Source organism: Calonectris borealis, chromosome 17 (assembly GCF_964195595.1).
Source record: "Calonectris borealis chromosome 17, bCalBor7.hap1.2, whole genome shotgun sequence".
Classification (NCBI taxonomy): Eukaryota; Metazoa; Chordata; class Aves; order Procellariiformes; family Procellariidae; genus Calonectris; species Calonectris borealis.
The window spans coordinates 9639250-9656810 of NC_134328.1; the positions used below are offsets into that span (position 1 = coordinate 9639250).

Below are 17561 nucleotides of genomic sequence, written 5' to 3' on the forward strand. Positions count from 1 at the left end.
TTTAATTCTTTTTAACTGCAATTAATGCTTGTGAAAAGTACTGGATTAACAGCCAGGGAAGCTCAAGTGCTCAGAGCAGATGCAGCACGGACAGAAGCACTGCAAACACCTCCATGCCGCCCAGCCGGCCACCCTCTACCTGAGCCCTGAGCTAGAGGGGTCACCTGGAAGGGTCGGCGACACGACAGCCTCCCTGTCCACTTCCCCTTCCTACTCCTTCTGCCAAATATCCCCCTGAGCGCAATCGGGGTGTTGTGACTTTGGTCAGATTTTGTCCACCAGGAGCTGGACTGAGACCATCACGTCACAAAACCACTTCCAAATAGGTCTACGTAAAACCAAAAGGTTGAGGAACAGCTTTTGGTGAAGGGAGAAAAACCCTTCTCACCCAGCAAAGTCCAGCCAGAAAAGGCTTCATGAAACCAAAGCTGAGCTCAAGCTCTTAAATTAATAAGTCAGTTCTGTGTGATGATTTGTTTGGCTCCATATCATGTCAACAAGTTTTGGTGACAGGTTTCACATGAGAAAGCACCAGATGATCAGAAAACACATTCACAAATATTTGTTAGAAAAGAAAGAGAGAGATAGAAAGGATCCAGCCCCATATTTACAGGCAATCACTTTCCAATTTCAGCTCAAGGAACGTTTTGGCCAGAGAGGGATTATAAAATACACAGTAATAGGTAGATGTTCAGTGCAGCCCTCTCTCCTGGTGCAAAAAATCCTCAATTTTCAGAGATTCTCAGTCTTGCAAACTGTCCCCAGGTTGCAGAGTACAGGGATGCTTCTAGGCAATACAGAATTCCCATCGGCATCGTTGAGCGCAGTTCTGGTCTCGTCCCAGCAACCCATCGGGTGCTTAATGCCAGCGGCATCCAAGAGCGCAGAGTCATGCCAAGTACCCCTAAGACAGGCCCCTCGACATACATCAGCTCCTGCAGCTTCCCCAGCCTGGGAGCTGAATAACATTTGTCATTACCCAAAAGCATGCAAAATATGATCAGGATTTTTATATGTTTTCAAAGATTTCAATGTACCCAGCAGGAAATATCTGAAACAGCTCCACAGTCTGAGATTAATTCACACTATCTGCTCACCCTTGGGCACAGATCAGTATGTGTCATAGGCAAAGAGGGTTTCATTTAAATATTTAAATAACTGTTCCAGCATTTTCTCCAACTCCTACACTGCATGAGACAGCATTTCCCATGAGCAAATAATACTGTACATAAAGCCAGGTAGGAGCTGACTGTGCTTTCTGCAAAAGTAGCAAAAGATCGTAGTGAAACTTTTGCACACAGAGAGATTGTGATTTAATTTTAGGGGTTTCTGTTCATTTTCAGTTTTAAATGCTTCTTAATGTGAAAGCAAAATCCTCCATTGATCTTTGACTACTACTTTTTGTGCTCAGTGTTTTGTACAACCTGGAGAAAACTCCATGAAAAGAAAAAATGTAGCAGAAACTGCTAAGCCTTCGTGTTTAGTGGGAAACCCCGACCAGCCGACCAAACAAACCAGCACACAGAAAGTCTATGTGACGGGATGGGAGACGACTGGGAGAGTCCAGCTTGCAGATTCCTTAAGGTTCCCTCTGGCTTTTAATCCCAGCACACAGCTGTTTTGGGGATGGGAAAACAGCAACCAAATTTTGAGCCGAACATATTTTTAGCATCGTTGATCTCGGATATCAGAGCTTTGGCATTCACAGCATTAGCGTGTCATTCACATCACTCAAACTCTGACGCATCAAGCCTAGATACTGATGTTACAATTCACTTTGAATAACACTCATCACTCCTTTGGATTCAACAGAACAACACGCCCCTCCGCAGTCACACAAAACATCACTCCCACCGCTTTCAGAAGAATCACTCCCATTTAAATTGATGCAAGAGAGCAAAATCAGACCCGAGCAGAGCAAGGCTTGACGCCAGGACTGAGGCAGGATTCGTACAGTGATCGGCAATCGCAGAAAAGCTCTCCAGGCTGAACAGCTTCACACCAAGGAACAGACGACCGTTTCAGTTCCCCATTCAGCACACCTACAGCGAGAGCTGCCCCCACCGTACGCATTAAACCGCGTTATCCGGGCCAGATACCCAGACAACAGGTAAAAAATTACAACTCCTCCCAACACATGTTGAGCAGCAAAGCTGGCATGTAGGGGTTTGTGTCGAGGGGTAGGGGGAAAGCAAACATATATTTTTTAAAGTCTTCTGAATAATAAACACACACCACCACCCACATTTCCTGCCTATTAAAAATTGGGCTTTCGATAACCCAAGTTTTCTTTGCTTTTCTCTGAAATAGTGTTTAAATGAGCCCTTTCACCCTGGGCATTCACCCTCCAAGAGGATCCATGTTCCAGATATTAATAACAACGCTTACGCACAACAACAAGCTGCCACATGCCCTTGCCTCCATACAGCACGCTGGCAGAGCGCTCCTCTGCAGCGCAAACCGGGATTGCTCACCCCGCGCTCGCAGGCAGCGAGCGAGGCAGGCGCCCTTTGCCAAGCAGACAACACCCACAGCCTTCTGTGGAGCAAAAATATTTAGTTTCCCCCCACATGGCAAATTATCAATAAAGCCGGCAGCAGCACAGGAATGTGGGCAAGACTGCAGACAAGAAAACCTCAGCTCGTTTGAAGAGTGCCTGGGGAACCGCGCCAGGTAGAGATGCCCAGAGGCTGAGGCTGCGTCTCGGGCAGGGGAGAGGCTGCCGGCCCTGACTCATCGGCACGGCTTCGTCAGGACCCGGGGCTCGGGGGCTTTGGGGAGGTCTCCTGACCGAGTCCCAGCCCTGCATAACTTCAGAGGTACAATGAAATCACTGTCCCGGGTGCTATTGCCCACGCCTGTGACGTCACGGTCTGTCGCCATGGAAATGCCGGTGATGCTACAACGCAAGGCTCTGACCTCTCTGGGGGAGGGAAAAGGGGCAGTGGGGTGAAGCAGCAAGTGCTGCTCTCCAGAAGTAAACGGCCCTTCCATCGAAATCAGGAGAAATTCTGCTTTTTGCTTCAGTAGGAGGAGATTGGCTGCCCCGCTCTCGGCCAACTTGGCTAAGGCAGGCTAGGGCTTGGAATCCGCTCGAGGAAGGGACAGACCCGAGCCAACATCCCAGCTTCCCCAGGCGAGCACCACAGGAGTTTGGTTTTGTAAACAACGTCAGGCTCCTGCCTTTGAGAGGGGCAGCAGGGGACAGGGAGAGGTTGCTCCCTGGCAGCCCAGCTGCTTTCTCTCTGCGTTTGCAGAGACCAGCGGGAACGTGGAGCAGCCCAGGGCATGGGAATGGCTCCAGCAATACCCATGCTTCTCCCTGACCTGCCAAGGTGATCTTGGCTAGGGTGGCAGGAGCTGAAGACAGCAAAACTCACACTGGAGATGACGGGAAGCAGCCCCGCCGCCCCCCAGCTGGGCTCCCCAAGGACGTAAGAGGCCATTGCACCCCCTTACAAGAGAATAATTATGTGACAGATCAGCCTAGCAAAGGTGTTTTTCAAGAACTGAAGCAGCTTTGAAATCTTTCTGCAGATGCCCTAGAGGTACAGCTTTGCACCCAAGGTTGTGCCACCTTCAAGGGTTTATCTGTCCCTGCATATTGCATCCCAGAACACAGACTGAAATACTCCTGCAAAGGACTGTCCTCTCCACTGCTTTTCTGATGGACATCTCAGCGAGCAGCCCAGCAGCTTCAGCCCAGCAGCTTCAGCCCAGCTCCTCTGACACCCCTCTGTGCAGTTACAGTGCTTCCCCACCTCCCTTCACTCAGGCATTTCCCAGCCTGAGGTTTCACTGCTGAATCATCCTCCGATTCAGTACCAAAAGATCCTTCTTGTTTGAAAGGGGGTTAAAAGAAAGCGAGCTTCACACCCAGACAACACTGGCACCTCCTCAAGTTCTCAGTCAGCTTTACTGGCAGCAAACAGCCTACTCCCCTGCATCACCCAAGCCTCACAACTGGGGAAGTCCTACCTCCAAGCTCCCTGGGATCCCACCCAAACTGCCAGCTCTTATTCCTCCCTTTTTTCCACAGCCTTTACCCAGTTACTAGTTCACAAGACCATCTCTCTTCTTCCCACAATAGGGAATGGAAGCAGGGCTCTGCGTCCTACCGTATCGTAAACAGCAAACCAGCTCCTATAGACTCAGGAACGCTGCAGGCAGCTCCACCACCCATCCGGTGGCTGGGCACCCTCCCCAGGTGGGAGCCTTCAGGACTGCCCTTAGTACTGATTAGCTAGAAGAGGGAAAACACAGGTGAAAAAGATCAAGGGATTTAAGTTTCAAAGGACTTAACCCTTGATTTAAAAAACTCCTTTTCACACATCTCTGAAAGGAAAACCCACACCGGGTCCTGCTGGGCTCCAGGGATTTCCCAAGCCGGACGGGATGCACACCAGTGTGTGCACACATGGCTTTGCAAGGGTCCACGCGCCGCTGTTTTTTAAACAAGGCAGTAACTTCAAAGCCATTCAGTCAGCCAAATGTGACCTTGGCAATTAGCATGAAATTAGGGAGTAAGAGATCACCAGAGCAACTGCATTCCACGATGGGTTTACACAAATCATCATCTAGGAGAAGTTAAAGAGCCACGTGCGGGACCAGGGAGCCAAGGGAGGGCAAGGGGAGAAGTTCGGTTCTGACCTCACATCCATTTGCTGCAGTGCAGCTCCTGGGATTTAAATGGAGTTCCTTATTTGCATAAGTAAGAGAGTCCACATTTTTTTAATTAATTTGCTTATTGCCATTTGAAGGGGCCAGTCCAGAGCTTTTCTGCATTTTTCAAAAGCCGAGCCGTCTGTTATTTACACTAGCTGCTTGGAAGCTCAAAGTGAAAGTTGGTTTCCTGAGTGAAATCTGGTATTCTCTGCTACATGTGCATATTTGTTTCTTCACTGCAGGGCTGCCGCTGAACACTGCCTCCTGTGTTACTGAGCCAGTCACCAGGACTGAGCTGCAAGTATTTTTTTTTTTTTTCCTTTTAATAGCTTTGTATTGGGGAGAAAAAGAAGGAACGAGGCAAATTATACAGGGTTTGACAGCTACAAGATGTGGCAATGTCCCTGGGAGCCTGTCTACAGACAAACAAGCATTCAGAGGAATATTAATATTTATAGATGCTCCCTGCTTCCCTTCTCTATATTATACATACATAGACCTTGTAGATTCAGCTCACCAGGTGCAATGTAAGAGTCTGCTGAGCTACAGCAAAGGCTTCAGCCTACAAGCAAATACTCTTTCTTTCCCATTTGCATTCTCACCTGTTGTCTTAGGGCAGGATTTTGTCTGGAATCTTATTTAAAAATGGGTTTTGTTTGGATTTTAAGTTTCAGAACACCTCTCAGAGGATCAGTTCTCAGAAGGGTTAACCTCAAATATTAAAAATTATGTGGCAGCTTTACCTATCAGTGGATCATCTCACAGTGAACACAGAACAAAAATACATGAAGAGAGCTGCTGAAGCAGAGCGGTTGTCTGACTTTTCAGTATTTCGTCTCTCATAGTGGCCAACAACAGGTATTATGGAACAATACACAAAGCAGTTATCAGAGCTTACTCGTCTGGGACTCCTGTTTGTAAGAGCTAGTTCAAATGCTCATTGACTTTCTGTCAATCTTCTCCTTCTGAGAAACAGGGATATTCAGCACCTTTCAAGTTTGAAGTAAGCTAAAACTTGGGATACCACTAGCAATACCTCCATATGTATCTCTCAAGGGAATGCATCTAACACATTTTTTTAAAAGGAGACAGAAAACATCTTCAATGCCCAAGTAAAATCACAATTTCAACCTAACAGCACAGGATACTCGCTTTACCCAGGCCCATCTGTTCACCTGGGCACATCTCTGAGTTCAGCCTGCTGAAGGCAGATGTTTCTGGTTTGCAAATGTTGAGAAGAAGATAGCTAATTAAAGTCTGGCAAGTAAGGGTAAAAGTAAAAAGCACATGGAAAATGGCACTTTGTACAGCACTCCTGCTTTTGGAAATGGTTGGCTTAGAGAGGAATATCTAATATTAATAATATTGACCGTAGGATTTTTATTTACCCTTTTTTCCCATTGCTTTTACAGCAGTCCATGTTCCTGTTGTCTCAGGCACACATAACACATAAGCACTACTGAATGCCAACCGCTTTCAGTAAGGATATTTCTGGCATTTCCATGGCAACAAGTTGTGATATAGATCCTACTTTTAAAACACAAGCTTAGGTGGATACTGTCAAATCCCAAACTTTTAAAAAATTGTTTATCAGAAATAAGCTTTCATCCAATCCATTCCTAGAGCCCCAAATTTACTTTTTTCCCCAAAAAAATGTTTTTAAAAATCACTTTTAGCATGTTTACAGAGATTTGTTATTATAGGACTTGTCGCGAGCGGTGGGTGGAGCAAGACTCTGAGGAAACCAGAGCCTCTTTCAAACGGGCTTTGAATGTAGGAACCAGACTGAGGTGCTGAGATCCACAGACACTCCTATGGTTTTGGTTCCATTTTGAGTCCTCCACTGAAAAAGGCTTGTTTTCCCAACTGCAGTTCAGACGAGGCCAGAATCGCACATGAACAACAAGCATCATTTACCACCGGCATGTGGATAAAGCCCTTTCTCAAAATTTGAACATTTTCTGTTCTCGTGTAAACATGCTTTAATCTTTTGTACATTAAAGGTCACGGATGTATACTGGATTGCTTACAGACTCTAGCTGGTGCCTTTTCAAAGCGAGGGAGAATGTTCTCCAGATTACAATACTAGTATATATGGTTGTGATCTTTTTTTTTTATGCTAATGATTTCCATCTTTGGAACAAAGAAAATTACTACTAATTATGGTTTCCAGTCATTCAAATGTGGAGAAAGCAGGCTCAAGAAGGAAGTTACTTCTACTACAAGCATACACGGCTCTGCATTTATGCAGTTTGAAGATTAAACTTTCTACCCCCCACCTACGTACTATTACATTCTGTGGAACTTCCCACTTAAGCCTTCACAGCAGTACTCTCTACTATAAAGATGTGAAAAAAACCAGCATCTGAAGCTTTCACTGAGATTTAATGTATTTTCATCAAAATCACTGACCTCTCCCCATCATTGATTTATTTTAGCATGGTTTGATCTACATTAAACCTTGAAAGAAAATTCATCTTTGTACATTTGATGACATTAGCCATCCTCACTCAGCTTTGATGTTGGTGCATATCTGTATATTTAAACAAGTATACAAAGAATAAAACTCAGTAACAACTCTCCATTTTGCTAATGATACCACGATTCAGGCCTACTAGGTCTCCTCCTGCACCGTCCCCTACGGACACAACATCTTTCTTCAAATGCCCTAGAGAAATGCCAACTCCCAACTGTGCAGAATCAAAACGAATGTATCTTAGAAACAATATCCCAGCAATTCTTTCCTTTGGGTCCTGTCTCTTTTGGCTTTGTCTGGTTTACACAAATCTGTATTTTATAGGATAGGAAATACCACTTTTTAGTATCATCAAGAGATAGAATTATCATTTAGAAAGTCAGGGAACACTTGTCACAGTGCTTTTAGAATCACAGACTTGCATAAACTCAGAAAAGTAGGCGAACAGTCTGGAAATCTTCCTATTTTTTTTTTTTTATTTTAACTAAAGTTTATGGTGTTTGGACCCAAACTGGAAACTAGATCTCCCCAGCTCCTTGCCATCCAAGCAGGATGGTCAGACTCATTGCAGGTAGCAAACTCCTTGGGGCTCCTAGACAGGTGCTCAAGCTGCCTTTTTGAGTTTCCAGAACACCCTCTACCATGATGATGACGGTCACAAGCAGACCAACCAAGCTGAGCTCTTCTGCTTCGTCTTTCACAGCGGCGCTCTCACACCCGGGTGCACAACTTTGTAAATAATAGGAAGGTCCCACGGTCCCCCATCACCACATAGGGACCAAGCCACTTGCCGCCAGTGACAGTGACCGTTCGCAAGCGCCTGCTGGCTAAAGCAGCACCGCAAAACCCGAAAAACCCAGCCCTGAGCACAGCCCGTCAAGCAGCACACCGCTCGGCATCCATCGCCACGCCGGCCCCGGGCGGTCAGACCGGGGCACACGCCCGGCTGCGGACCCAGGGAGGGGCCCCGGCGGGGCTGGCCCCGGGCAGGGCAGGGGCCCGCAGCACCCGGGTCTCCACCGCCCTCCGAGGGGCTGCTGGAGGGCGCAGGCAGCGCCCGGCCCGGCCCCCGGAGCCGCTCGGCCCGGCAGAAGCGGCCCGGCCGCCTCGTCGGGGCACGGCAGCGGGTGCTCCTGCGGCGGCTCCTCACCAACCTTCAATCGGCTTCAGGTAGTCGTAGTCGAAGAGGATGGAGAAGTCAAACTCCTCCTGCGGGCTGCCCTCCCGGGCCGGGCCGGGGCCATGCCCAGGGCCCCCCTCCTGCGGGTCGGGCTCCGGAGCCTGGGCGGCGGCGCTCATCGCGGCCAGAGCCCGCCTGGCAGCGGCGGACGGGGAGGGGAGGCTCGCCCGGGGCTGGCCGGCTGCCGAAAGGAGCCCGAAGTGCGACAGCCGCCGCGAAACCCGTCGGTATCCTTCCAAGTGCAAGTGGAGAGGAGTTGAGAGAGGGAAAAAAAGAGGGAAAAAAGGGGGGAAGACAAGCAAAAAGATCTCCCGGGGGTCGCTGAGGCGGGCGCGGCTGCCCCCGACGGCGGGGGGTGCGGGCGCGGAGCCCCGGCGGCGGCACACGAGGGGGATTGGCGCGACGAGCGGTGGCAGCTTCCTGCTCCCGAGCAGCCACCTGCCGCCGGGGCCGCCCCCGGGGAGGAGGAGCCCGGCCCGCACCGCACCGGCCCCGGGGGAGAGGGGGGTCCCTCCGGGGGGGATGCCTGCCAGGGGTCGTGGTGGGAGAGCGGAGGAGAGGGGCCTGGGGAGGAGGGGGAGTGGAGCGGACGAGGGAAGAGCAGAGCTGCGAGGGAAGTAATGGCCTTGCACAGGGACGGGAGCCTCCAGAAACCCCATTCAGCCCCCATTGGGTGAGCCGTCTCTGCCCTGTTACCTAGGTTGAGCATGACTTGCTGTCTTGCACACAACCTCCTCCTCCCCAGCAGTCGGGCCCCTTTCTGTTGAGGTTTCCAGGGTCTCCAGCAGCTCCAGGCAGCCCAGGTGCTGCCCTTGCCTTCTCCAGGCTTCATGCGTCCTGCGCCACGTGCTCCTGCCTCCCATTACAGGCTGCTGCTAAAGCAGCAGCAGGCAGGTTTCTGGGTGCGTCTCGTTCTGCCATCACCTCTGCAACCTCTCTTAACTGGAGCACCTTTAGAAACATCAAGTCTGTCATGCACAAGGCCTCTCTTCTCCTCCTGCGTTGCTCACAAACAGTGTTTCACAGAATGGGCTTTTGCCGTGCTCCCTGCTGACCACACTGCCAGTGCTGCCAGCTTTCCCAGGTACCCTTGGCCACTTCGCCACATTGACTCTATTCATCAACATCTTCCCGAGGCCCTTCACAGGGTGCTGGTCGCTGCCTCCCAACAACCTTCTACCCCTCCGATGGCTGCTACAACCAGCAATGACTTCACTCGTGGGTAACTGGAGATCCTAAATTTGTGTGTTTAGAACATCTGTGGTCAGAAGACTCTGTTCCCTCGCTTACCTGTTTGTATGGTCCCCTTTATTAGTGTACAGATGGCTGTCACCAGGTCTGTGAGTTTAAAAAATGCTCTTAGTCTGTAGACAGGGAAGGGAGGCAAAGGCAGAGGGACCAAGATCATTAAAAAAGTATTTTGGTGTTTACTTCAACTTGTTTTTATTTGCTAAGCCTGTTAACACGACAGCATTAACTACATTAAAAATCTGACCCTCAGTTACTTGTCTAAGGTCACAGAAAGTCTGTTTCCTAGCACACATGAACCAGAATCTCTACGTTTAGGCTTATATCCAGCCGCATTTATCATTAATGTGGCCAGCCAAGTAATGACAAATCACCTTCTCATCACACCCTTTTGCTCCATCCTTTGCCAGTCCAGAATGCAAGAACTCGGACTTTTCCTGTGCTTTGAAATGAGTTTCTACATTGAGCTTCTGGAGAACCCCAGCAGCAGGCTTTGTACCGGCCGGTCACCCTGCAGCAGCTACTGGGAGGCGTTAGAGGCACCTATTGGTGAGCAGAAACACTGCACAGCGCTTTGGGGTGCGAAAGGGGAGCAAGGGGAACTGCAACAACTGCTGTTGTGGCTGCATGAAGGCAGGAGGGAACAATCAGACTGGAATTAGGCCTTTATGGCATTAATTTGTTACTGGAAAGTGCCAAGGGATAGGGAAATCAGAGTTGCAGAAAGGGCAGGTGGTCCTGCAGACGGGATGTGCCGGGGTTTTTTCTGAGGTATTTAGAGAAGGAGATGGTTAGCTGGAAATACTGGGAACCCTACTGGTATATTCTCTATATGTATTTCCCGCTGGAGCGCAATTTAAATGGAGAGGGAAAAGCCATTATTCCATATTCACAGCCACTGGATTAATGAGTGATTTCACTGCAGTCAATGCCATACTTTAACTCAGCAGAGACTAAAAGGACAATATTTTTTCTCATTAATGCATAACATACATAGTAACACAATAGCTTCCTTGGACTTAACCATTTGAACTTTCTCCTGCACACGCTGCCAAAACAACCAAGAATGGCGCTTTGCTAGGTTTCCACATGGTCAGCGCAGAGCCCTGTGTGCATCTGCACGCACGTGTGTAAGAGGTGTGAAAAGGTCATAGGCTGTGTCTGTCTCCTCTTGTGCAACACGATGCTGCTCCTTGCTCGGCGCAGGGACCGCTGAAGCCTATTTTGAAAAGCATCCAGCGCTCGCTCTGTGGTTGAGCTGGAGACCACAGTTAAAGCCTACCTCATCTGCTGCAGCGATTCTTAATACTACGCGAGGCGCGCGCTCGCTGTAGTTTCATAGTGTCTGGTTCGGCCAGAGACAGGGCTCTGCTGCCGCTGGGCACAGATGGGGAAGCCAGAGCAGCCGGTGATTAGCGGTCTTGGCTACTGGCATTCAGAAATGAGGCCACCCCAGAAAGCTGCAGATGGGGTTGAGCTCTTACCCTCAGGAACGTGCGTGGGGAGCGGAGGCTGCCGGCCCTTGGGGAACATGTGCTGCTCTGTCTCAGGGCTTGATTCATTCTGAATTGTTTAAATGTGAAGAAAACATATATTAAATTGGCCTATTTATATATCTGTTCTAAAATGATGCTTACCGTTTGCTGGAGTGCTAGCCTTTTATCATTGGCCCTTCTATTTAAAATTCATTAGAAAAACCAAATATACTTGCTGATCTTGGCTTAGCACTAAAGAGAGCTGTCATCCTTGCAGCTAACAACACATGGAGCACGATTGGAGAGCATCATTTGTATTAGCCACAAAAAGAAAAGACACGAACAATAACATTGGCCTTTTTAAGTAAGATATGGGTGATCGGCAGGAGAGCATGGGGAAACGACCCCAACTTCTGCTAAATCTTTGTCCGATCCTTTATCCTTTATTTCCTAGCTCGCCTGCAATCCATTAAGCATGTGAAGTTTCAAATTTACCCTCAGCTACTCCTAGAATTAGTAATACTCCACAAATGGAAAATGTACCTTTTGCTTTCCAAGATGACCATGTCATCCGAAATAGTTTCACCGCTAATACATGTAATCATAAATTCTGACACTGGCAAGGAATTAGGGTGACAAGACAGCAATGAGAAAAGTGTTAGAGAAATGTAGGAATTAGCTCAGCTTATAGGATTCAACTCTTTTGCCCAGTGGACAGCTTGACGGATGTCAAGCCACCAGGCATACGATCGCCTGGATTCCCCCTGCTCCCTTCTGCAGCTCACAGGGCACATAAGGACATTGGTCCCATATGACCGCTATGGCATAACATATAGGAATAACAGTTTCCACAGGCTTTGAGTGCACAGAGGTGTGAGTTATAATGCTATACCCTGTGCACTACGTTGGAACCTACCAGTGTGTTATTTCCAGCAGAAATGGTGCAAATGCACAAAATAAAAATTTGGCCTAAATATTAGAGATGCATGAAACCATTACTAGGTGCAAGCAGCTGCAGAATTCAGCTCAAGGGACAGCTGTAGTTTTTGGAGTCCTCCAAGGGCTGAGCATAGTTTAGTTTAGACCCAAAACATGCTCTCGAGCCAACAATGAGAATAAAACATTATAAATTGTTTAAGATTTTGCTGTTATAACTACATAACTGACAAATACTGCCCACAGTCTGTCATTAATAATTAGCAATGAAGAAAAGGCAGGAGAACTACTAGACTTAAATAGACTGCGGACTCTTCAGCTCAATACATACACTCAGAAAAAGCATCCAGCCACTCCAAATCAAAGGAAAAACCCAAACAACGTGACAAACACTTCCCAATGCTTGTTTTCCATTAGGGCTGGAGTGAAAGGCTGGAATACAGTGTCCAAAGACCGGAAATACTAGTTGGTTTCCCTAAATCTCAATCTTTTTCATATCAGAAATAATTCCTTTCTACAAGGATCCTCCATTTATTTCTCCTGTTACCACTATCAATAGACCGACATGGCCACAACCCCCGGCCGCTGGTCACAACTCCGCTTGGGCTCACAGCACCCACGTTAAAGATCCGGGAGTCAGCATTAACTCCTATTTTTTTCCTGTAAAGCTGTTTTCATGAGCCAAAAAGGTGTTTCAAGAACTTAAGCAAAGTCTGTCCTTGGCAGCATTAACAAAAATTGCAGCCACGTATACTTGCAGCAGGCTCTACAGAGAGCAGAACTGGAAATACATTGTGCTGCCATTTCAGGGAACCGGAGAATGGAAGGAGTCCTTTTCCACATAGTTGGATCAGTGCTTGCCTTTGGCAGGGCTTTGCTTTAATAAACTTTAAAAGTATGTGAATACTGGACTACCTAGGTACTAGGGGACAAGGAATCCAAAAACAAAGCTAAGAAAGAGTAGTTTCTAGTGTAATACAAACTATGATTTAAAAAGTACTTAACGTATTTCTCGGTGTTTAAATTTATTGCAAATGTAATTTATCATTTACTATTTTCAGTTTCTACTTACACCGTCCCATTGTATTCTCTGTACCAATAACTTCACTAATGCAAGTGATCAGATGATGCTCCGAGCTGAAGAAGGTTTTAGACGATCTTCTCAGAAATACGGTGACTGTGCTAATTATTACGTGGCCCACGTGACATGTAATTTACACTGGATCTGTAATACCGTAATACCCTCGTATTAAACTTTTTAAAAGAAAAGGAGGTAGAGAAAAGTGGATTAAAAATGCTGCATCTCTATTTAGCAGCTAAAACCCAAAGAAAATATGAGTCAATGCTGTCTTAAAAATCTAAGTGTTCTAATGGTGTATGTGGCAGGCATTAGAAATTTAACAGGCAACTAAAACTTGCACATGGACTTAATCCAAGCTCTTTAAAATGAGCTCAGACTGTGAGTGACTAGTTGCTCGGTCTGGAGTGTGGGGAGTGCTATTAGAGAAAAAAAGAAGAGAGGGAGGGGAGAAATATTCTGGTACTTCCTTTGAGAGGCACACATGCACACACACTACTATTCAATTTTGGGGTCAGGTTGAGTCAGAGATATTACCCCCAATTTCAGGCTTAAAGTGGTTTGGCAAGAAAGGACAATGGAAAAATTGCTCGTATCTCCATGTTCCCATTAAGTTCTGAAGTCTGCTGTGCAAACCAAAGGAATGCACATATCATAGTTTAAAAAAATAGATTAAGCCAGTAGTGGAAAAGAAGTTCTAGGATATTATTATCCTTGGCTATTTTCAAAAAATGAATGATGAAACATTTCAGTTAGAATATCTATTGGAATGTTATAAAAGAGTGCTCCAATTATGTCAGTGTCCCATCTGTGAATGTGATTCCTGCCCTGTATGAAAGACACTGAAATCATTTGCTGACTGATAGCTGGTGTAACCGTGTCCCGCAGGGCAGGCTTACAGATAGAAAGGGGCTACCTCGAGTGATGGAGCATTAACAGATGTGAGACAACAAGATGACACAGGGACTCACGGTCACCTGATGAAAATCTCTGCCGTGGCTAGTGTCTTGCTGACATTTGCAGAAGCACAGCTCAGGGAGCACAGCTGCTGAAGCATCTTTTTGCTAGCAGGGTGTTAGGCTATGCAAAGTCCTTGTTCCCCATTCTGAGCCTGCTCGAATCATAAAAGGGGGTTAGGGCCTAAAATTATTAACACATCATTGTTTACACATCCTACATTAATGAGACTTCTGCACTTTGTTGTGGGTGCAGAAATCCTCCCACACCAGAGACTGATCCCGAAAGTGCCATGTGCTACTAACCCCTGCCAGTTTCATGCAGCTTTTTCTTTGTGGAAAGGTTGGGAGCAGACTTGTGACACGAAGACGAGTCGGTGCCTGGGTCTGCTCCCATTGCCCCTATGCCTAGGAGCAAGCATTTTGCATAAGAGAAAAATATGCACTGGAGCCCAGGAGCATATTCTTTCCGGAGCATCTCTGGGCTCTGTCGTGCAACTGACTGCACTGCTCATCTGGCTACTGTAGTCTCAAATATTTGATCTGGAAAAAAAAGAATCAGTGCCTTTCATTTTGGTCTGCGACTGCAGGGCTCTGGGGAACATCTACTCTGGGGAAAGCAGAGCTGCATGGCAATGGAAGGAGTTGCGGTAGCTGCCACTGGAGCGCTGCCTTGTGCTTTGATCCATTGCTATCCTATAGCAGGTGAGAGCAGGACCTTGCCAGCACTGAGAAGAGCACGAAGTCTCCTATCTTTCCCTTTCCTGCTCTCTCTGCAGCAAAATAACTTCTCCGGGGTGTTGTAAGAGTGACTAACAACAGCTGAAGCGCTCAGGAGAGAGGGAGTTCTGTCTGGAGGAAGCCGAGGGTACATGAGGCAGGGCAATGGCCTGATCCTAAGGCGGTATAAAGCCACTCAGAGTCTTTCCATTGGCTTGTCCGAGAATTGGAGCTCTCGGATGATCCCCTTCGGGTGTACGTGTTAATGACTGTGTTTTGGCAGGTGCCTGGGGAGCTTGCTACGGCAGGAGAAAACAAATAGCCGCTACTAAGGGCCCTTCAAACGAAGCCCTGCGGTACCCGCCTCATCCCCCCCATCGCCCGCATGCCCCCTCCGCCGGCCCCGGGAGCGCCCGGGGCGGCTCTGAGTCAGCGGCCGGGCGGCGGGGCCAGCGCTGGCGGCGGGGCGGGGAGCGCGGCGGGCAGGCTCGGCGCTGGCCGGCCGGAGGGCGGGGGAATCTAAAATGGAGCGAGTCGATGGAAGAGCGCTCCCCTTCTCCACCTCCTGCCCCCTCTCCACGCTGCTCCCCGGACCGGTAGCCCTGTAAAAATTGCAACTCACCTGCGCTTCCCGCCCGGCCCGCGGGGTGCAGCGCCGAGCACCCCGCGGGAGCGGGCAGGCCGCCCGGGCAGGGGGCTGCAGGGCCCGGCGGGAGCAGCCGGGCTCGCTGGTCCACGGGTGCTTTACAAGAGCCGGGCTGCGGGCGGCGAGGGGTTTCCTCGCGCGGAGCATCCTCCGCCTGGATCCGCGGCTGCTGGCCACGCCGACCCCGAGAGCCCCAGGCACAGCTGTGCCCGGAGACCCCCTCCCCGTCCGCTGGCATCGCTCGGAGGGATGCCCCTTCCCCCGGCTCCGTGCCAGCATTGCACAGCCGCTGCCGTGCCTGCAGCCCCCTCCGCGTCCCCACGCAGGGCCGCTCCCGGCGCCGCGCCCTCCCCCGGGGCTCACAGCCTCGCTCGCCACCGCGGGGGGAGGACGGAGGATGCCGCGGCCCCTCCTAGACGGCTGCACCCCGCCTCGGTGGGACCGGGGCCGTGGCTGGGAGACCTCGGCTGCGGAGGGGGGTGATGGTTCGGGTCGGAGCGGACCCGCGGGCGGGCGGCGCGGAGCGGCCGCGCAGGGGGCGCGCACCGAGCGCTGACAGCGGGGCAGACTCCTCCTCTCGCCGCGCTTAACTCTTGCCTCCACCGGCACCGGGACGCCGCGGCGGTGGAAGGGGAGCGCGGCGGCCGCCCCGAGCCCCCCGGCAAGGCTGCCCACCCCCCGCACGCCCCGCGGAGGTGCGGACCCCGACGGGAGCCGCGGACATCCCCGAGGGCAGCGCGGCCGCGGAGCCGCCGACCCCATCTCAGCGCTGCCGCAGGCCCCGCCGGGCCCGGGGAAGCCGCCTGCGACGCCCCGAGCCCCCGACCTGGGCAGGCGGCGGAAGGGTTAAGCGGCCGGGAGGTTAGTCAGCGAGACTCCTGGGGTGATGGCTTGGAAGAGGAGGGTCCCTCTGGCTGAAGTTTAAAGGAGGTTTCTCCAGACAGATTTGTATCGCCTTCGCGGAGCGCTTCAAACCAAACCTAAAGCCAGCCCAGTCCCTTCCCCGAGGGACCTTCTCGCCATGAAACCCTTCCTGCCTGCCCAGCCGAGCTGCCTGCGAGCGAGCTAAAACCGGCAGGATAAAGCACCTGGCCCGAGCAGTGACCTGCAGAGACCCCCGGGTAAGGGAAACGCGCAGGAGGGCACACACACAGCACACAGACACACCGCGCAGGAGTAAGACCCTACCTTGATCCATAGACCTCATGATGTGGTGGTAATGTACCAGCCTGCAGGCAGTTTCTCTCTGCATCAGGAATTTAAAAAAAAAAAAAATCAATAGCAGAAAAAAGAAAAAAAAAAAAAGAAGAAAAAAATCTTCTTTAAACCATGTTCAACCAGTGCCGCCCGGACAGAGGGAACCCCTCTTGCTCGCCTCCTCCGTAAGTGTTTGGAGGTGCAAAGAGGGATCCGAACTGGGCTGAGCTTGTTCCTGAAGTGAAGTCAGTGCTCTGCTCTGAGATGAGGGTTACTAGAGAGGGAAAGGCCACTTCCTTCCCTGCTCCGAGTGTTTATAGTCTTTGAATGCTGTAAAATAACGGGATTCCCTCACTGTTTCCTCCTGTTTATCCCAGTGCCATGGAAACCCCTGGATCGCCTCCATCTCCCAAACTGAGGGCTTTCCTGCAAACTTCACACTCAGGAATCCATGACGTCTCCCAGCTCCGGGCCAAGGCAGCTCTGCGGCTTTCTCAGTCTGCAGCACAAGCACTTAATTGTTGAGCAGAAAGTTAGAGAGCGAGAAAGAAAGAAATATGGATGATGTTAAAAATCCCAGTGTGTGCTTTTTAAACAAAACTTGCAGGAACTGCAAAGCCTTTCAAAGCAACGGGGCTTCTGTGCAGAAGTTTTCCTTCTTCCCAGCAGAGACAAGTTCGGACCGCTGCTGCTTTTACCTTTGAATAAATCATTCAGAAAACCGAAGTCCCCAGCTTATATTTATGTCTTTTAAATTCGCCAGCACCCTATTAATACCCATCTTGTTACTGGCACAGGTTTTGGCTTCTAATTACCACTGGCTCAATTCTTCATACAGAAGACGAAAAGAAAAAAAAAAAATCGGTTAATTTGTTTAGTGGCATTTCACAGACCTCTCTCTGTTTCTATTTTTAGGTCCATTTAGAAGAGAGAGGAGCAACCCCATGGATTTCCATTGATACACGTGGAGCTTAGCAAGAATGA

At 49.6% G+C, this 17561-nt stretch overlaps 1 protein-coding gene across 1 annotated transcript in view; it reads right to left on the minus strand.

Annotated features, from left to right (window-relative positions):
* Nucleotides 1-8730, minus strand: part of NFATC2 (nuclear factor of activated T cells 2) — a 95217-nt gene extending 86487 nt beyond the window's left edge. Inside the window, exon 1 of the mRNA XM_075166538.1 lies at nucleotides 8296-8730. Coding sequence (XP_075022639.1) covers nucleotides 8296-8440 — 145 coding nt within the window. The 5' untranslated portion in view covers nucleotides 8441-8730. The remainder of the gene's footprint in view (nucleotides 1-8295) is intronic.
* Between the last annotated feature and the right edge of the window lie 8831 nt (nucleotides 8731-17561).